A 22,229-nucleotide genomic window follows, 5' to 3' on the forward strand; every position below is an offset into this window, starting at 1 on the left:
GATAGATAGAATCTGCACACTTTAATTGTGGATGATATGCTCTGTTCTGCTAACAGCTAGAAGAGGAATGTCCTTCACAAAATGACACGGGCATACATGAATTGCATTGCATTAGACCAGCTTGTTTATCCTCTGGTTTCTGCATGGGCCAATTCCAGCTTTTTTGTTAAAGAAGGTGCCAAATTCTCTCTATAGCCTGTCCATATGAGACATTTTCCTCTTGCCTACTTTGGTTTGAGCTCTGCTTAGTCTCAGAAGGAGATGAGTTTATACTGCTCTGGGTGTGTGTCAGGGAAGCAAGAATCCTGTCCGTTGTTACTACAGCTCATCTAATCAGCCTTTCATTACTCTTTTAATCCATTAAGGGCTTGCTCTTGATAGCTTATGACAACATATTCTTCAAGCGAGCATTTCTCTCTCTCTTGTATAGTATTTTTTCAGGTTGTCTGATGTTTTTGTGGCCTGTCTCTGAGCCTCATCTGCTACGATTCCCTTTCAGATAGAGAATGATCAGAAACCGCTCATTTCCCAGCTAAGAGTAAAGGACATTGCAATATGCTCCTTATTATTTTCCACCATACTGATGATATAGTCCGCTGTTTGTCTGCTGCACACTGGACAGAAGTTTTCTTTGAGTTCACATGATGCCTGGGCTGATAATGCAAGTATCAGCAAGTAAACACATCTGAGTGATAAAAGACAGCCTGAGAGTCTTAGCCTGTCAGTTGGGATCAACATATTATACTCATTGTCATCTCTTGGGAGATTTCTGTAAGTCAGGAGACTGTATTCTTCCCAATATATTGCTGTTGAATATTAATACGTGGCTGTTTCCTATTAGCATAGACATTTGACTTATTGCAGGCCAACCACTGGCTGTGGACCCCAGCTTTATTTTCCCAACATAAAGTGATTAAACTGTTACATTATGCCTTTGAGTTCAGAAGACATAAATTGAGACTGGAGGTCTGGTTGGATTGTAACACAGCTTTCCAAGGTCAGTGGTGGAAGCTCTTTCACTGGAGTCATTAAAAACTGAAATGAACAAAAGCTTTGAAACATGGAGCACAGGGAACAACCTTGCATTGAGTAGGGGATGATGTGGTTTCCTTCTAATCTTTCCATCTCTATTTTGTGTCCAATAACATTTACTGTGTAAGGAATATATTTATGGCAAGGTTTAATGGGCCAAATTTCACTCCATCTGGTTTTATCTGGGTGCCAGCCAGTTTACTGTAAAGTCAGTGTCCATAAAGTGTAATGAAGGACTCCATGGTGTAACTGCATTCATATGTGGTTAGGGTTATAGTTCCCATTAGTACTTTAGGCCAGATTGTGATCTCATTTATTCCAGTGCAAATCCAGAATAATTCCATGTTACTACTCCTGATTTACATCAATTACTTTAAGATCAGCCTGGCCCAGTATAAATAAGCTTAAAGATTTTTTGGTACCATTGCTGCAAAATGTTCTGTTCTGTACTTGCTGAAAGATGCCATGTTTTCTTAACAGTTTTGTGGTTAGAAACCTAGCTTCAGATTTCTTCTGGAAAAAGACAAGACCAGCTGTGTAATGCTCCCCAGTATTATGCTGGCACATCGCTTCAACATTACCCTGCTCCAAGGGCCTGTTTTTCCAGTGCGCTACACCTGGCCTATCATTTAGATCAGAATGAAGCAGCACCAAATCTAACCAGTTACATGTTTTCACTGATTTTGTGTTGGTGTAAGTGATCTTGAGAAAGTGTGGAAAATCAGCCACTGACAAACAGCTGCTGAATCTCAAAACCTCTTCCAATGGTGTGTTATATCTACATCCTTACGAGGTCTCAGCAGTAATCAAACTTCCTCGCTCTGCTTATGGTATGAGGCTTAAGCAAGCAGCAAGGCTACAGGGAGAGATAGCTTTCCTTTATGTCATGAAGTTGTTTTCTTTGCGGGGGGGGGGGAGGTAAGAACACTTACCCAGTTTCTTTGTGGGCTTATCTCAGCCACAGCAATTTACATACTGTGATGACAAGCAATGTATAAATGCCTTCTGTGCACAGAAAGGCAAGAGAACCAGTTACGAAAAGTGGCAGAGCTGATTCAAAATGCAAAAATGAAGAGGAGAGGTTTTTAATCAGCTTTATTTCTGGTATTGTCCTCACCTCCTCCAGCTGCAGGGGCAGCGCAGTTTGGTCCTAGCATGTAAAGATTGGGGATTTTCCTCTTGCAATGTGGAAATCACACTGCAGGCAAACGTGTACAATACTGCCCTTGCTCCTTTGTGCCACTGGCATAAAAATTGAGTGAACAAATTGCTTGTTACACTCGACTAAAGTGTTTTGTGAACTAGGACTTGTTTACACACACACAACTGACCAATATGACATCTTGTTGCCTGCTACACCTGTGCTGACATCAGAGCAAAACAGCATAGATGCCGACAGAACCAGAACTAGATTCCCCACGTGTAAAACGAGCTCTTGTGTAAAGCCCCTTGTGCAGGCAGAGGGAATGCCTTTTATGTGTCTCAAGTTTAACTGAGTGTCTCATCTAAGGTGGGTTACATAAACCAGGGGGCTTATCCAAAATTTTTGCAGATTGTATTTCTTTAAACGAAAATATTCGTATTAAAGCTGAATGAACCAAATATTGCACAGGCAGAAGGAAGCCTAACGAGACAAAGAAAAACAAACTTCCTATAATTGAGTCATGCTGGAAGCTTTTTTCCCCTTATGTCTAGAAGTCTGAACGTTTGAATTGGTGCAGATGAAAGGAAATCCTCCTGGAGGAAATGCACTCCACTAGAGCAGGGGGTTCGTGAAGAAGTGAAGGGACGTAAGGAATTCATGAAGGACTGCATTCCGTCCCAGTGCAATACTGTGGTTTTACAACAGGGATCTATGTCTTTTCTACAAGTAGAAATGCTTGGAAGAAAAAAAAAAATAGGATTTTGGTTTTTAAAACACAAGGAGACAATTTGAAATCAGCTGACTGGTTTTTTTTCCTGTCTTTGCTAGCAACTGCCTGTGTCATTTTGATCAAACCACTGTTTCTCACAACATCTGTTTCTGGATCAGTGAAAAGGGATGTAACACAATGCTGTCAAGCTTAGCTGTGCAGGCTGTGTTTCTGCAGTGGGTTGTGAGTTTACTGACAGGGAATGCCAGGTTAGGATACTTGTTCACTCAATGATCCCTCAACTTTTTCCAATGAAGATGTGTTTCTCCATCGAAACGGCACTCATATGCTTTTGAAGAATATACATTTACTTGCTTTTTTGGGGGTAATTTTTCACTAATCGATGCGGTCTGTGGGCTCCCATTGGTCTACAGAGCACAGTTTGAAAATCACTGGACTGAGGCACCTTTTGTGGTATGATCAGGGAAGACTACATTAGAATCACTCTCCGGAGAGCAAGAATGCATCATTTTGTAGCAGAAAAAATGAATAATCTGGCTGCCATTTCCTGGTCAGAGTTCTGTGAATACTAAAAGGAGAAAGATTATACTGCTAGGAGGCCTGATACACCAACTCCTTTCTTCCTGTCCTTAAAAGGAACATGATTAGGATTAAACTTTAGGAAGTTATTCTAGATGGGATGGGATGGAAATGGTGCTATAAACTGAATGAATGCCCATGTCAGCGCTGGAACCAGAAGAGGGAAGGGTAGCAGTTTCAGCATGTTTCCTGTTGTGTTGTGGAAGGCCACTTCTGAAATTGCTTGTCCCTCCCTAAGAAAACTTCTGTCTAACTTTCTCATTTAAACCACAAACCATGGACTTTCCATAACTAATTTTCATTTATAGTTTTGTGATGTTCAAACCTTTCAATGCAGTGTAATTTTCTATACAATTACTGTTTGTGATTTTGTGAGGTCTGTTGATCACACTGTGCTGTGGTCATGGTTTGGTTTGAGCTTACAGTTTTAGTGGTCACTAGAAACATTAAAAATGCCAGGTGGAGCCAAACCTGGGGGACATACATACAAAGTGGGACATACAGCTCAGGATCTATGTCTTCCTTGGCACCGTTGAAGAAGGTGGAAGATCCATGCAGAAAGCAGCTGTGGGAAAAAAAGAAAGTTCTTGACTGCATAGAAGATACAGATCTGCTTTAGTTCTGAAAGTCCAAGTTTAGGTTTCAGGGAAAGTTCTGTTACCTATCCAGATGTTACCTATTCCAGATGTTCTAGAAGTGTTTGGTACCTCTAAACAGTACAGTCTCACTAGGTTCAATGCCACTTGCCTCAGTGAGCCCTGCAGGCTCTGCCTTCCCATGTATTTCCTTTTTGACAGTTCTGAATTTACCTCCTTTCAACTTCACTGTATTAAAGTCAGATAGGATAGGATACAATTCATCTATCCTGCTTGTTATCTCTCCACTCTGAGATAAGAAAGCCGGTCTTTTCAGCGTCTTCAAACAAGATGTTTCCTGTGATCCTACCTTGAGCAAAAAATACAATCATCTAGCACAATTTACACTACACTGTGTCCAGGTTCTAAACTCATTGAGATGGGAATAAATATGACATAGCAGTTTGTGAAGACAGGAAAAAATTGGTTTTTAACACACTGGCCTTTGTTAAGCCTGATAGTTTCAATGCCAATTAGCCAGCAGATGACCTATGATATAGTAAATAAAATTTTGTCAATTAATAAAATTTGTCAAGGTTGCACATTAATTTTCCAGTGAAATCGATCATTTCAGTGAACTAACAGCACTGTTGATTTCAGATGGACTCACCAGCAAATGCATCTTCATTGTTTGTTTTCCCAACTGGATTCCAGTTTCTAGACATATTTATTATTCATAAGTACGTACCATATTACTATGGGAAGAAATAATTTGTTATTTGTGTCCATATGGTATGGCTTTTGGTCCTTGAATGGATGGCTAAAGTTTTTAAATGTTGGGTTTAACAACTACTATTGTTTGTACATGACAGCACAACTGATTGTGTTTAGGAAAACAAAGCAGTATATCCGGATGACTTAGATATTAAAGAGGCTTAAAAGACATTAGAAGAAATACATTATTGTTGTTTACTCATTCATTGTCTACTCCAGTCTTTTCCATATTAAGAATCTTTAATATTCTTCATACGTATATTACTTTACACAAAATTCTGTATGAGTTTTAATTCATTTGAATGTTTTCCACAACACTGAGAAGTTCAACAACTAGCTAGTGCATAAAAATCAGAACACGAAAATGACTCAAAAGAGTCCAAGTTAGCAATCTCACTGAGTGTAGTTGGTAAGACAAACAAGTAGTAAAAAAGATGGAAAGTCTATTTGGTTGTTAAAATGATTTTCCTGTAAATAGTGAAAGAGATTCTCTGCAGTCAGATGTTTAAACACAATTTATAAAAAAACTGGCAGTAACTTACAAATGAGCAAGCATACAGCAATGCGTAACTACTACAGACTTTGACTAAATTTTGGGGGACCATTTTCCTAACTTAATTACCTTACAGCTGGCATTTTGTAGAGATGAGAAATGTTGAGATCTAGATTAGAGTTACATGTCTTTCTAAATAATTACAAAGACAGATGGTTAGATAAGAATTGTAAGAAAGACAACGAATGCTGTGCATTGATTAAGCTCATGTCAATAACTCCGTTAGTTGCCCTGGAATACACCATTACTTAATAAGTAGCTTGTTAGCGGGGTGCAAAGGATATTTCTCTGCTTCTTGTCTTTGGGGCAGGACACACAGCAATCTGTTTTTAGCCTTAAGTAAAAACATATGATTCTTTTCCCTGAGTCTGCTGATTTGAGCACTGGGTGAGTCAACGTACTGCCTTTCTCCTGCTCATTCCCATCCCTCTGCCAGACACTAGGGGAGAAGCAGGCATGTACCTAAGAAATACCAAGAGTCTGGGCAACCCTGATAGACTGGGAATGGTTATTTTTGGTACATCTAAATGATGAAATGGAGAAGAGCCTTAACTTAGCTCTTGCAGTTTGGAAAACAGACTCTCCCCACTGCTGTTAATTCTTCTTTAAGATGTATAAATAGGAACGTACACGATTTCCAAAGGAGCAGAGGTGCCTTTTCTATCTTTGCTTAAATGCTTTGAAGCAGTTCACATGCCTTCAATACTGACAGCTAGGATTTTCTAAGGGACCGAAGGAAATCTGTGATTTGGAGCTAAATCTTAAAAAACAGACACTGCAACAACTAACATTTACATTTGACCACAGGAGAGGAATCCAGAAACCCCAGTGAATTATCCAAGCATCTCAACCATGCCCAGAAAGAGTTGGGTTCCACAGAACAGGGTAAAAAAGTCAGCATGTTGAAAAGGGAGTCACTTTGAGCTATGTACAGGGAACCAATCACTGACTATAGAGATTGAAATGAAGTTCCCACTCCTTTCTAGGGTTTATATTTGGGGAGGTAGATTTCTTTCCCTAAGAACTAGGGGCACTTTCCCTCACTGGGCTATCTAGAGCTGTGCGGGTGAGCACTGAGCATCTCCTTTGCTTTGATGAGCGCTGTTTCAGCTGGTGTTTCCATGTGAGGAGGCACCCCTTTCCCTTCCCAAGAAGTGCTCTCTGCAGAGGTGACTGATCTGGAGGTGGGGATGATGATGTAGAAGTTGGTATCATTTACTTGATATGTCTGTGGGGAATGGCAGCTACCACCGGTCTGTTCCCCAATGATGAGAGCTCTGCCCAGTCTCTTCATTATGTATACAAACTCTTCAGCAGCCCCAGCCGTCACAGCACTGGTGAGGATTATTAGCGCCTTCTGAGAGCCATACCTCTCCCCTGCCGGATAGGACAAAACGCATCAGAAATGCATCCATTTTCAGAGATTTATTTGCATAATGGAGCAAGAGGAGCCAAGATACAACACACTTCATTCCCTATCTATTAACAACCAAAGAAGTTTGGAAATTTACTTTGCAGCTATGATGGTATTAAAGCACTTTTTACACTAGCCCAGCCTCTATACTGTAAAAAAGACTGTCACCCTACATGGTGCTCTTGTGCCATCAGTTTCTTGTTACAAGCTCCAGCAGCTGGGAGGCCAGCTCATAGTTACTGCTGCTGGCTCTTCTGTGGCTTTGACTTTTACAGGAGCTCTAGATCCCATCAGAGGAGTGGGATAGGCAGGTGAGGAAAGCGTCATTTTCCACTGCTCCAGCAGGAATACTCAAAGCTCAGCCAGCAGCATCTTCAGTTTCACTCTCATCCCTGCTCTAGGAACATGGCTGTGAAACTATGCAGGCGGCATTTTATGAAATTATAATTATAGTGGTTTCCCACAGGCTTTTTATAGTCTATAAATGGAAGCTGTTGCATGGCCTTTGTCCCAAACCCTCCAACAAATACCCCTTTATTATTAGGACGTGAGCCAAGTTATCTCATTTTCTTACATAAACCAGCTGACAGGAGTAGAAGGTTTTTTGCACCTTATTTTCAATATATCTGAACACGCTAGATACTTTTTGAGAGCTTAGTTCCTTTGAAAAAGTGGCCAGTGTGTCATAACTGGGACCTGATAAATTGAAAACTACTCTAAACTGCTCTAAAAATGTCATTCTTTAAGTAAGTTACAGTATGACATATAATTCTCATACTGAACTGTAAGAGAGGGGCCAATAGCATGGTAATTAATTTTCACACCATCTTTGCTCTTCTCATTTCACTATAGACGTAATATCCATTAGAAGACTCTTTTCACAGTAGATATATATAATACAGGACCAGATCCAGCTCCTTTGAAGTTAATATGAGTCTGCCTGTTCTCTTTGAGGGGAACTGGAATGTGTCCATAGTAATCATATCCCTTAGCACAGCCCACCTCTGACTGCCTGGGAAAATAGATGGACCCTGCAGCCTGTGACAAAGTTTAACCATTTCAGCATGCTCCAAGCCAATAATTGCAGACACCATTGTGACACCTTTTTTGGTATTGCCTTAGTTTTAACGGGGAAAAGAATGAAAGCCGATATTTAAGGCTTCTTAGCACTCTAACTGCACTTTATGAGCACTGAAGAGCTCTGTTCCTGCATGTTGCAGCATCCTTTCAACTTCCACGAACAGCGGGGCAGGGTGTGCATGTGGGGGGTGTGTGTGATACATTGCCAAATGCTCCAAACTCACTCTGATGTGCAAAATTTAGTGCTTTTCTTTCTCTCTTGCATTCTCTGGACAAACTGGGCTATTGTGGGTGTTTATATCTACTGAAATAGTGGATTACACATGTAGGAAGTGAGGAGCTACATATAAAACTATGTGTGAGTATTGGAAGAGATATTACTAGAGGTCTAGGCAGCACAGGATTTATTTTTAATTTTGGCAACTTTTAAAAGCAATAAGTCACAACTGCTGTACACAGTATTCAGCTAAACTTCTGGGGACCGGTTTACAAACCTCCGTGCCTAACACACCCCACTCCTAGGAGCAATAAGCTGTTATTTATAGATGGCATTGAGGGACATGGCTGAAATGCACATTTTTGTTTCTACATTCTCTGCACAGCTTGAGCTAATCGTGGCAAGTGCTTTCACCAAATGAGTTATGGTGTCTAATGGCTCACTTTAAAATACACAAGGAGAGACATCTGAAATGAAAAGCTACTCTAAAAAGAAATTGTCATTTTACCTTTGAGCTGTGGCTGGGTCCATATTTCCTTTACTGAGTCACTGGGTCTGTTGTAAACTTTGTCCAAGAGAATTTGGTGTCCTTCATCAAAGAAGTATGAGCATAGGATTGCTATGGAAGTGGTGGAGCCTCCAATATTGTATCTTTTCAAAAATTAAAAATATTAAGGAAACAATTGAAAATTTGTGGCAGACAGTAAATCTCCCTTCCAAGTATTGTTCCTTAACATCAGTACTGAAAGGGCTTATGGCTACATTTTGATACATTTACATTAATTCTCCTCTATCAGCATTTGCACATTTATCAGAGAAACAAAATCCTGTCCAAGAGCCTTGGACTGTTATTGCCCACAACTGACTTCAAAAGCAAACATAAAACTGAATGGTCTATTTTTTTCTTGATTCAACCTGGAAAAAATTCAGAAAGTAAGCAAAGACTCTTAATCTGCAGAGAAACATCAGATTCTTGCTATTCTTCTATTCTGAATAACTCATGCTGTTACTGACATAGGCAGCATGAGTAAATACCTAAACCCTAATATATAAATGTAGATCCCAATTTAAGCAACATATGTTTGTAGAACTGTTGTGTTCTTATTTCCTGCTGCACACAAGGAGAATACTTGGTGTTTGGCACCTTATAAGATCAGGCCATTTCTTTTTGTGCCTAAAGATTGCATTAGCTGCTTCATTTAGGACAGTTGTGTTTGAAAACTTTGGTTGTAGTTTAATTTCATGCCAACCTCTGAAGACTAAATTCACTGAAGAGCTTAAGTGTCATCGGAGAACCCCTGCTATGAATACACACAATGGAATACCAAATTATTTTTTACCTGTCACTTTTCACTAATACTAGAGCACATACAGCACTGGAAATGTTTGTACTTTGCTCGGTAGTAGGAGATAGATACAGTGCTTTCCTGTAGGTGATGTTAGGAGTGCCTGGCACAGACATTCCAGCAAAAACCTGCCAGAAAATGAGTTTTGTTCGGTCCAGTGCATAACTTACTTACATTTTTTTCACCTCCAGAAAAGGATTAGACAATCCAGGAGGCCTCTGTCCCAAAGAGTGAAGCTACCTCTTTATTCTGCAGCATTTGGGAGCTGTATGCTGGATTCATGCTGTGACTGGCTAGAACTGAAATAAGCCTCTTCAGTGCGTCCCAGACAGTGCTGTGCTGCCAGGAGGTCCTGCTGCTGCTGCACAGCCCAGGAGGCAGCTAGACCCAGCAGAGCCCAGTTTCCCGCAGCTGCCGTCGTGGCTGAAGTGAGTGGCAAGCAGGCAGCAAGAGCAATGCCGGAGAGCTCTTCCCAGGACTCTCTTGCAGACAGTGAGACTGCAGAAACTTTAATCAGTAATAATGACTGAGCAGTTGCTAGAGTTTTAGCTTAACTTTTGGAAGCAAGTACTTCCTTCATTACAGACTTCTTGTGTGACATTAGGGAAGCTGTTTCGTTTATCACTGTGTCTTCTCAATGCTGTGAAGGTTAAAAATATGAAGTTCACAGCTGTTCCACGAAAGGGAACTATTAAGGTGAGAGACATTATGCATTTTGGTTAATCCCATGCAAAATTGAAATTATCAAAATATGAAGTTCATACGTAGTCCAGCTGTTCCAGGGAGGGAAACTTGTAAGATGAGAAACATTATTCATTATGGTTAATCCCATGCAAAATTGAAATTATCAGCCTTGCCTTAAAATCATAAGATTGGGTTAGGGAGAATTTCAAAAGGTGAAATGTTTGGGATTCTCTTTTATATGCCTTCAGAGACTGGGTCTTTTGTGTGCACTCAAAGGGCTGGAAATACATTAAATATAAAAAAACCAAAGCAACCCAGGAAGAGAACTATGATAAGACCATTTGGTACCTGGGACATGATTTCATCTTTGCTGTTTTATTGCCCCTGGCCCTGATAGGAGTTTTAGCTTGGGAGAAAACTGGGGCGAGAAGGAGGAAAATCCCAGTCCTATCTCAAGTCTATTGGAAGATGGTGGTGCCTTTGCTGAATTTGAATTCAGTCTTGGGTGTGTTTTGTTGGTTGCTGCCCTGCCTCCTCTGTGCTCACATAGTGAGGTCTCTCTCTCTGCTCATTGCCATGCTCATCTTTTCCTGCACATGCTGCAAGTCCCAGAAGAATATTAAGAAGATGATTACCAAATACCGAGAGCCCCATAATGGCAACGGACGTAAATGTTTCTAGCATTAAAAACGGGTTCTTACAAAGGCCTTCTTTTCTTTAGTTGATATTTGTAATGTTCTGGGCTCACAAACATTAACTCTGGACAAAAACAAGGGAATGACTTACCTAAATATTGTATGGGAAATGTATATTTGTGATATTCATCTGTTTTGATAGCTGACAACAAATAGATGCCATCTTCTGCCTCATAAGATTTGGAGCATTGTTGACACACTGGAGTGTCCAACAGAATCCTAAGTTGAGAGCAGGCATATGATGCTGTAGCTTGCTGCAGCAGGGTCTGGGAGTGCTACAGTACCTTTAAGCCACCTTTGTGCTCTGTGCACAAGGGTCATGCTGTACAGGGCTGATTGCCCTGGATAATTTAGTACTGCAGATATGGCAAACTAGATGTTGTAACACAGCCTTATGCATGGTCTGGTTTTTTGACTGTTCAATCACTTGACCACTGCCTGCAGTAAAAGATTTAATTAAACCATACATACATATATAAAAAATTAATACAAGGCACATGCAGCGTTAGATTAGAAAGAAATCGGAGAAAGAGAACAGATGTGACATCCAGTATTGCGTTCTGCAACATATTCCCTAAATTTGCCTATTTAGTTCTAAACATCTCAAGTGATGGTACAATTTATCTTGAGATATACTTCCAGACTGTTATTGTTTTCCTTGGCTGTTTTCCTTTTCTCATTTAATCCCAGCGATGTTAGCCTGTAAACAGGACAGTAACCCATGTAAAGCTAATTCACTGTTACAAATAAAATGCTGTTTTGAAAGAGCTTTGGTTATTTGCCATTCAAAGGTTTACCTCATGTCTATGATTAATGCATCTGTGTGAACAATTTTCTTCCAAACATGCTCTACCAGTACGTCGGACACCTGGGTTAGAAGTTCAGAGTCTCCAAACATATCGAATCTCAGATAGCCAATGTTGTTTTCAAATACATTTGTGTGGAATGAAAATTTAACCAGATCTTCAAATACTTCTGGGGAAGGGATCTGAAAGAGTTTGGAAAAACAAAACAAATCATTTGCTGGCAGTGATAGCTTGGCACAAGATTTAAAAAGAATTATATGGGTCAAGTTTAGTCCAGGTGGGACATATGTGAGGAATGTGACCAAGTTTGAAGAACATAATGAGTAAGATTTTTGCATATTAAACATAGGTTAGCATTGGCTGCTGCGTAGTTTGCCCAGTATAGGGTGCATCAATAGCATGCCCAGAATCTGGATCAGGCACCTATTTGTCAGGGCTCAGTTTATTTTTCAAAAATACAGGAATTTCCTTGGACCAAAGAGGCTGAGAAGGCTACAAGAACCAACCCCCAGGCTACAGCATAGTCCACTATCCCGGGCCTGCCACCCAAGCCCACTTATTTCGTTTACCAGTTCTTTCTAAATAAGGCACTTTGGACTTTTATAATCTCTTGATTGGTCTCAGCTGACAAACAGCTCCTGACTACAGGTGAGATTGGCCTCAGCCCCTCTTAATGAGCCAGTCCCTGTGATAGTGAGGAACCTGATGTGTTGGGCATGTGCTAGGATACTCATGAGGTAGACGTGTTAAATCTCTTATATGGTGGCCATGTGCCTGAAGTCTCACGTGTTAGGCTGTGATTAATTTCATTTTGTTTAGCTTACGTTATTAAACAGCAGATATTTTTTAAACAGCAATGTGTAGCCAACTAATAAAGTTATCCTAGTAACCCCTACGTGCATGGAGACATAGCCTGCTCCTATTGCCAAACTCCTGTTTTGCATGCATGTGTCTGAAAATGGAAGACTTTCCTTCAGCTTAAGGAGATAAGGCTTTGGGATATATATGACTTACGTGACCTTCATCAATTTGGCCTTTCCTCCTCAGGGGTGCTGTGAAAATGATTTTATACTTGCTTTTTAATCAGTTGCCCTCTGCCATAGCTCAGTCCCAGACAATCCATACTTTTACACCCAAAAGAACAAGGAGTCAGCAGTGAGCCATGTGCTAAAAGGTGCTCCCCCAACCTGCAATATGCCGCAGAATTTGGGAGGCATTTGGGCTTTCTGCAACTGTAGAGGAGTCAGGCAATCTCCTGCACTACATGTAGTGCTCCGGCCTGGGGTTGCGTTCCTACCAAAAGCAGGTCTGCCACAGCAGAAAGAGGGTTTCCAAGGTGTGTGAATGCAGCTGTATTTGACGCAGCTCAAGCACTTTACCTTTTCCTGGGGGAAAATTACCCACCATATCACGCTTCCGGCTGCCCCGGGCTTCTTCATCATTCAGTGCCTTCTGTATGCCAAAATTGGCAGAATTTCAAACATTAATTTAAAAGCCCTGTTGGCCAATAGTTGTGGATCTGATGGTGAGAGCAAACTCTACTGAGTCCTTTTCTGTACCCTTCTTTCTCACTGTACCTTGTGAAAATAACCACTGTATCTGGACTGTAAACATATCAGTCCAGCACTACTGAGTTTGTCATTTCCAATCCACTTCCCAGTGACAGCAATGCTACTTGATCTGCCCACTGTACTTTGATTAACAAATCACAGTTTTGAAGAATATATCCAGCATGCATTGCATTGTTCTGACAGAGCTTATATCTAGTTCAGAGGTACTGGTCCCCCCAGGAGAAAAAAATCATCATTCACTGGTAACATCTATAAATAAAATTGATGTTACTCTCAGCCACTTACTAATGATATTTTAACTGAACACACAAATTTCTTAGCTCTGTCTCCAAGAATAATTGCTAGATGCATACCCGTAAGCTTGTTCATTAAGAATAACCTCTCTGTCTACGTCTGGTAAATTTTTTTTCTACTTGTTCTTTTACTGTGCTGCATCACATCTTTATTCACTGGGAACTAGCAGTGGTGCTAACTCGGAAATTCATTACAGATTTCAAGGTGGGCAGGTTGCTGTTAAAGCCTCAGGTCTCATGGGGTAAAATGAATATGCAAGGATCTTAAAGAAACTCTTCTTCATCCTCATGGCTGCAGGAAAAGGTATGAAAATGTATCTATTCTAAAGGCTCTAAGACCAGAAGTCAGATGAAAAGCACTCAGAATGTAATTTTGGGGGTGGGGTGGGGAAAGCCTCCTAATTTTTAAGCAAAAGAGGGGAGGAGGCTGGGACTGACAGTAGCGAGTTACTGTCCTGGAAAACTGCAAGTTCATGACACTCACACATGGGCCATGTGCTGCTGGTAATTGAGGAGGTAAGTCCAGCTTCAGAGAGCAACAGCGCACTCTCCTTTGGAAGGTAGGACTCTGTTTGGAGGCCAAGGACAAGCTGGGACAGGATGCAGCTGAAAGTAAGATCCTGCTGCTCAGACAGGCAATGTTTACATACAAATGACTTGATGTTAAATATAAACCCTCAGGTGCCTTAGTAAGAACTCTATAAGCAATGTGGCTAGACTAAAGGACCTCCAAGCTAATACCACTTAAGCCAAGGAAGAATTGTTTTTTGTTAACTCTATAGGGTCTCCAGCCCCATTCTGCAGTTTCCTTCCACAAGGGAGTGGCCTAACTGGAGCAAGGCTTGCGCCTTTCTTTCTTAGAATAACATTTGGGTTCCTTTTGTACCCTCACAGGATGGAATGGAGCCGTCCATCCTAGTAGGTCCCCCAGCTCAAGGACTGAGCAGGATCAGCTATATCCCTGACAGCCGATTCTCACTTGCTCTTAAAAACACCCATATTACTGGGTGATTTCCAGGCAATCCAGTCTAGTATGTCATTAGCCTTACTATTACAAAGATGTTTTTAACATCTAGTGTAAACAGTCTAAGTTCACTACTTTCTACAGTTTAAGTGCATTACTTTTTGGCCTATTTACCATGAACAAGGGAACAGATTATTCTCTTCATATTTGAAACAGCCTCTTACGTATCCGAAGACTGTTTTCATGTCTCCTCTGAGTTTTCTTCTCTCTGGAATAAACAACTCAAATCTTTTAAACTTTTTCAAGATGACTCTTTTTCAGTCTTCTCTTTACTCCTGTTCCTCTTTTCTGCTGTGTCCCCACTTGAGCCACATCTTTCCAGAAAAGCATAGCCCAAGACTGCGCACAGTATACTCTAGCTGAATTTTCTTTAGAGCAGAACGTAGCAGAAGACTTCACGTCTTACTGATTATATTCCTCCTTATCCATTCCAGTTTGATGATTATTATTTTTTACTGCAACAACTTCACTCTATTGACTTGTGTTCAGCTTATGAACTCTGAAGAACCCATATACTTTTTTACAGGACTCCCCCTAAACAAGCTCTTTTCCTCCCAGACTTGTGCAGTCAATTACCATTGCCCCAGAAACTGTGTAAGAACCCTGCATGTGTTCTTATTTAACCTCATCCTGCTTTTCACAGATAATTTCTCCAGTTTTTCCAGAACTGTAGCTTTGAATTCTAATCCTGCCCTCCATTGCACCAAGACAGCCAGGATGGGGGGGTTACCACAAGCAAAAGCTGAAACCTTCTGGGATGGTGCTCTGGAAAAGATTAAAAGAGATTATTTAAGGCGCTCAGTCCCCATTGAGGGAGTGCAGGGCAGAGTGAGAAGCTGCACTTTCGCCCCACAAAGGGCGGCACTGCACAGCGATGTGTAAGCCTGTTCTGACAATACACAGCTTGTAACATACTCATTGCAAGCCAGTGAGCAGTTATTTTCTAGTCAATGCCCTGGAAAATTACATTTGAAAACAAAATTTGAAAACACAATTCATGGCTGAATTTTGATTTTCATCCAAAACCCATTGAAAATCCTTAAAACTAATGGCCAAATCTACTGTAACATTAATGACAATGGAAAAAAATGAGCACAAATGGATCTCTTTGGTGGGATTGTAACTGCAAACGTAGCTGCATTGAGCTTGAGTATCAGGATCAGAAGATGAAAGGTACTAGAAAAAGAACAAAAGTGATTAACAAAGTGTCATATTCTTTTCTGCACCAAATACAAGAAGCAAGCATGAATTGCGAAAGGTGAAGAGACAATGAGAGTTAAACACGAGACATTTTTTTGGCTTGCATAAACTTGTATAGTTCCACTGACTTTACTGTGGTGATGTTGATATAAATCAGCATCATATGGGCCCATGACAATTTTTTTCTACCTGTTAGCAATAGATGTAGCAATTTGATTATCTATCTTGACACTTTGAGGCTGAGCATTTTGATTTCACTCATTAATTGAAGGGACATAAGCAAACTACACTCCTTTCTGGTGAAACATCTGTAACTATTGCCTCCTTCAGCAAGTACAATACTCTGCTATAGATACATATTATTTATTTGGGAAAAGGAGGATTTCAAATGCAGGAACAATTTCTCTTTATAAAAGATTTGGTTTTGTCTTTTATTCTGATCATGATTTTCAGCTGCTTATCTAAAACATTAATAGAAAAATTCTCACATTTGCCAAAATGAGGCAGCAGTTCTTCCATGGGTAGTCTACAATACTTAGACAGTCATGAACACAAAGGTTTCAGTATGGAAAGGAAGGTATGACTGGAGGGAGATAGAGGCAAACAGAAGAATAAGACTTAGGGATTATTGAACTGTGCATCAGCAAGTTTACAGAGCTCTGCCTTATAAGCAAAATGCTATTTTCTGAATCACAGACAATATATACAACATTTGCCTCTGGGAAGTCTGACTTTGGAAAGTGGCATTTATGCAGCAGACAACTCTGGCTAGCATTGACCTTGCTGCTGTCATAGAGGAGACATATTCACTACCCTGTATTATGCTTCAGCAGCTATTCTAGTGTAGCAGATGCAAAGGTCTACATGCATTTCACTTGTCTGTCTCCTATGTCCCATCCCATCTTTCCTGCAGTTATTTATCATTACTTTCATTTAATTGCATTGGATCTGCTTCACTGTCAAGGTCATTATCAAGAAAATCCCACTGTCAAGGGAAAGGGTGGCTTGGAAGGTAGGTAGCACAAGAGAAAAACTAGCTCTTAGGTTTTGGAGGAATGAATGTAATACAGATTAACAGAGCCACTATGGCCATGTATAGGACGGTAAAAAAAAAAAAAAATTCAAATGCAATTAGTGCCATCATGTAAGCGTCACTGTAATCTTAAGGCATTTGCTTTCTGGGGTATTGGTATGGGGTATTCCTGAAATGTTCCACAGAAAGCATCCCTCTTGGCCCTGCAAAAGCAAGGCAGGAAATGAAGGTACTCTTGCTGCCCAGTGCTCTGTGGAATAGGTGAATTTTCTTTTACCTCTATCGCAAAGAAAAGCCTTTACTTCAGTGACTTCAGTGTCTTTGTTCACTCACCCTGTTTCGCCTTAAAATGTCTTAACACCGCTCTCTTGTCTCTCTGCCTCCCAATTTCCTCAAGCACTATGAGGGAATGCATATGCCTTTGAAAACTATTTTAGCCTCATAAGAGACCCGTGCTTCTCCTCTGCTATTTATACATTGTTTCCCCTTGAAGAAATCTCACATTTGTCCTGATTTTCATTCACACTTGTGTGATTTCCTTCTTATGGATGTATCCCTGACCTCTTCCAATCATTTTGCTTGACAAATAACTGGGGTAAACAGAGGCATTAATTAGTATAATGGCATTTCCTCACTAGCTCTATCAGGATCGGAATTCTCCATCATGTCACAAATAAGATATTTGTCCTGTACATCCTGTTCTCAACATTCAAGGTCTGAATAAAATAAGTAAGGTTTGAACAATAAAAAATAGCCAACAATATCCATTAACAGCCTTCAGTGAAAACAGTGACTAATTTGCAAGATGGGCCCACTTTGTAGAATGGGGAGAAATTATGATGTATCACTACTGATATGTTGCTAATAATTTAGCAGGGAGCTCTGTCAAAAACACCTTTAGAGCGGAGTTTACACCCAACAAATGTAGGAGGGAAAGACAGTGATGGAATAGAAAAATCCTTTAATTAATTATTTCCTTTTAAGCTTAGAGGCAAGAATGGGCCTGGCATCTCTTGGTTAACAAACTTGAAAAAAATGCCCTCCCCTGGCAATGCTTAGACTTTGTCCTTGACCTTAGTGTTGGAGATAATACCACAAAGGTCATACCCACTTTAAATCATGCATGCCAAAAACTTCAGAGGGTGGAAGCCCACACATTTCCTCCCCCAGGAAACATTTAATAGTTACATGACACCTGGTATACTCTGGTTCATTGCAAAGGCAAATGCATTCTCTTCAAAAAGTAATTTTATGAGTCCCTGGAGAAAAGACGTCTCTGATAGCCATGCTAGAGCAGTAGCCAGAAAGGAGCTAATTCCATCCAAGAAAGGGATCAGGTTATCCTAACCCTCCCTTTAATTTGAAGATGGAATTTTAACAAGTGCTCCTGGGAGCTCCCTCCAGCACAACAATGAACAAGAAAGATTGCCAAGGCAGACCAGTGTATAAATACCCAGACTCAGAACAAAGCACAGACTGTTATGCAAACCACACAGCAAGGGCAAAAGTAGATTATTAAAAATCAGTTTCTCTCTGGGGTCACCTAACTTCCGCCCAGATACTTCTTCCAAAGTGTTTCTAGGTCACTGGGAAACTGTCTGATGCTGAGCATGAGATACAATCAGAGCAACTTTCCACTGTCACTACCAAAGGAGTTGCTTGTTATTCTGGTGTAATAGAAGTCAGGTACAGCAATTTTATATAGAAAAATCCATTAAAGAGTAGGTGGCTGCATGTTTTGTAGGTGTATGCATTTACTCTGGTCCAACCAAATTTTTCTTAAATTACAAACTCAGTTTGTAACCAGTGGGTTTCTGCATTAATTTATTACAGCTTGAAAAGCCATAGCAGTGAAAGAGAGGGGATCACAGAGACAATGAGATATCTTCCCTCTAACCGTGAAGCCCTGCATATTTGCTTGTGGCAGATGGCACCTGAAAGAGATTCACAGCCTGAAGGTTGTTCCCAAAATGCATGCGTCCAGAGCTACCATCTACTACCATAAGCTACTACCCTGACTTGCCTTAGTGTCAGAGAGAGCTCAGCCTCCAAAACCCACTCAGGCACTGGCTTTTCTCCTCGGTACAGATAAATCCTGGTGGGTTTATGATATGGGCTAGAAACAAGATAAGATATCTGACTCAGTGCTCCCATTCTATACTGGCATCAGTATAGCTGGGTACAAGAGAACTGTACCTGTTTTGGCATGATCCCTGGGACGTTGTCCTTGGTGTTTTCAGGGAGGTAGAGTAATTTCAGGTGCTCATCATCAGAAAGAGCTTGCAAGTTTGCAGTCACCTTCCTGGCCAGCTCCTCTTCTGTATTAATCCTTTTATAACTGTCTTTGTTGATGTTCTTGGTGAGGTTGGATGCTATAACAGTCCCAATGTCCACAAAGGCATAATTATCTGCCACAAGCTTGCCTACAGTTTGCAGTGTCTGTGGCACCTGGGCACGCAGATTGGCAATGTGCTGAGCTACAGCCATGGCTTCACTGGCCTGGATGGTGATGTGTGGCTCCACCCCAGACACACTCCATACTTTGCCAGTGATTGGGCTGAGCACCACTTGGCTGGGGATGGAGGCATATAGGGAACTGTTACCAACACGATAAATGCCCACTGAGAGGGAACCACCTACTGTGGGCTCACCAATAACTGTGGCCCGGTGTAGATCCTTCATAGAGCGAGTGAAAGCTTCAGCTGCTGAGCCACTCATATGGCTTGTTAGGATGTAGATGTCCTTGAGGGAGCCGTATCTCTTGCCAGTGACTCGGGGGAGAGTCCACACCTCTGTGCTGCGGGAGGTACTACGATCGAAGACAGTATAGAGGTGTTGCCGAGGCTCAGGCTCGAAGAAGTAGGAACAAAGTATTGGGATGGCAGTGGAGTAGCCACCTGTATTGTACCTCATGTCAATAATCATGGCATCCGTGTCCACCAGCTTGTTCCATACCATCTGCACCAGCTGGGGCCCAATGGCCTTCACTGTTTCTGCCTCAGCCATCATATCAAAGCGAAGGTAGCCCAGGTTGCCTGGCAATACCTCAATTTTGAAGAGTGCCTCAATGATGTAGCTCAGCTCCTCAGGGCTGGGAATCATGTTGGGAAGCTGTTCTTCTGGTGTTGGTTCCACATGGCTGTGGAAGACATGAAGCCGATGGTCCCCCGAGGCCTCCTGCAAGTCACTGGTAAGCTGGGAAGCCAATGTCTCAAAGTCTACAGCTGATCGATAACCTCCTTGGGCCCGTTTGGTGCTGAGCATAGCACTGGCCTTACCAGCCACTTCTGGGATGGCATAGTGAGCCTCTAGGAGTTGCCCGGTACCCTCCAAAAGTACTCCCATGTTCTTGTGGAAAGCTAGCACCTCTTCAGCCTTCTCCAGTGCATCCTCAGCCAACACTATGGCATCAGGCACAACTCCTCCGCCCATCCAGGTTTCCCCATGGTTGTCAATGAAGGTGATAACAGGAACTGTGATAGTTAGGCCATGGGTTATTCCCTGCTCAGGCTGCAGCAGAGGGAAGGTACGGGTGTGTGAGAGGCTTCCTGCTGTGATCTCACCAATCAGTGTGGCACGGCCCAGGGACTGCATGAGGTAAGCAAACTCCTCAGCAGCTGTAGCAGTGTGGTGGCTAGTGAGCAGATAGATGCCACGCTGAGCCCCATAGGGCTGGCCCAGAAGTTCTGCCTGGCTGTTGTGCTCCTGTGTGTGGTTGGTGCACCTGTCATAGGTTGTGAAGAGATGGACAGGGCCAGCAGCAGGATCTTGGAAATAGGAGAGTAGCACAGGCACACCAGAGGAGGAAGAGCCCCCAGGGTTGTAACGTAGGTCCATGATCAAGTTCTCTGTATTTTGGAGGGGCTCCCACACTTTGTGGACAATGTAAGGTCCCAGTTTAGCAAGCACAGAGGCATCTGCAAACTCATCAAAGCGCATATAGCCAACATTGCCTGGCAACACTGACACCTTGAAGACAGTATCCACCAAGGCATGCAGCAGTTGCTCATTGTCAGGTAAGTTGGCTGCCACTGCAATTGGCTTCTCAGCAGGAGGGGCAGCAGCTTCACCTGGCATCATGACTCGGACCAACAGGCGGGGGTCTTCAGATAAGGTCTGCATCTCAGTGTTGAGCTTGGTGGCCAAGTCCTCTGCTGACTGCACAGAAGAGAAGTCAGAGGTGACAAGATGCTGCAGCAGTGCTGGCACCCGCTCCACTAAGCCATAATAGTCCTTTAAAATGTTTGTGAGGTGGCTTAGGGTGCCAGGCACTGCTCTGCGCACTGCCAGGATGTCCAGGGATTTCTGTAAGGCTTGCTCTGCCTCAGCAGCCACACATGGCATCACCCCACTCACCTCCCAGCTCTGTCCACCCCCACTCAAGGGGCTCACAGATCGTGACACGGGAACCATCATATAGAAATTGGAAGGGCCAATACGCAGCTTCTGGATGTCCAGTGAGCCCCCAGCTGTCTTCTCCCCGACAGTGATAGCCCTGTTCATGTGCTTGAGAATGTAAGCCACATCTTCAGCCACTCCTGTGGTGTGGCGGCTGATCAAAACAATGACATCCTTGTCTTTGCTGTACCTCACTCCCAACACCTTTGGCAGTGTCCATATCTCTGTGGTGGTGTTGGAGGGCCGATTGTATACAGTCTCAACATGCAGCATCTTGTCTGCTTCATGCAAGTAGGAGATGATGAAGGGGAGGCCAGAAATCTGTCCCCCAGTGCTGTGACGAAGATCTATCACTAGGGCAGATGTCTCTATCAGCGTCTTCCACACCTTGTCCACCAGAAAAGCTCCAACTTTCTGCACAACTTCCTGTCCTATGATATAATCAATCCTCAGGTAGCCAACATTGCCCTCCAACTTGTCATATGTGACCACATGCTCAATAAGACTCAGGAGCTGTTCATGAGTGGGAGAAGCCTCAGCTTCTTGTTTGGGAGCTGCATCCGGTGATGGCTCATAGGAAATCACCAGTCTTGGGTCATTCAGAGCACCCTGCACTCCAGCTGTCAAGACACTGGCCAGCATTTTTGGATCTGAGATGTCCAGGATCTCGCCGCTCTTGATTGCTTGTTCAATGGCTTCTTGCATTCCCACTAGGTTTTCAGGATAGCAATAGTTATCCAGAAGGACTTTAGCCATGTCCAGCACTAGAGTTGGCTGAACTATTTCCTCAGCAGGTATGCTGCACATGATCAGTGCTGAAAACAGGAAGAAATGTGTCCTGATCATTTTGTCTTATACGGAATAGAAAAGAAAGAAAGAAGTCAGAAGCTCTTATCGATCAAGACGAATGTAGCTCTCCAGTGACTCTCTGTGAATCACACTGAAATCCCTGTGTTGAATCCAGGTGCACTGAACAGATAAAAATCTTTTATCTGCATTAAACCCTTAATCTCATTAAAATGGAGTGCATCATCCCAAGTGCACCAATAGATGAAGTTCAGCTCCTTACTATTTCACAGCC

The 22,229-nt window shown here is 42.1% G+C and overlaps 1 protein-coding gene across 1 annotated transcript; it reads right to left on the bottom strand.

The window, feature by feature from the left end:
* Positions 1 to 6,435: 6,435 nt before the first annotated feature.
* Positions 6,436 to 21,994, bottom strand: RBP3 (retinol binding protein 3). The gene is made up of 4 exons (XM_076338078.1): positions 18,947 to 21,994; positions 11,621 to 11,811; positions 8,607 to 8,749; positions 6,436 to 6,764 (listed from the first exon to the last, which is right to left on the bottom strand). The coding sequence occupies exons 1-4, from the start codon at positions 21,992 to 21,994 to the stop codon at positions 6,436 to 6,438; spliced, it is 3,711 nt and encodes a 1,236-aa protein (XP_076194193.1).
* Between the last annotated feature and the right edge of the window lie 235 nt (positions 21,995 to 22,229).

Source organism: Aptenodytes patagonicus, chromosome 5, assembly GCF_965638725.1.
Source record: "Aptenodytes patagonicus chromosome 5, bAptPat1.pri.cur, whole genome shotgun sequence".
Classification (NCBI taxonomy): Eukaryota; Metazoa; Chordata; class Aves; order Sphenisciformes; family Spheniscidae; genus Aptenodytes; species Aptenodytes patagonicus.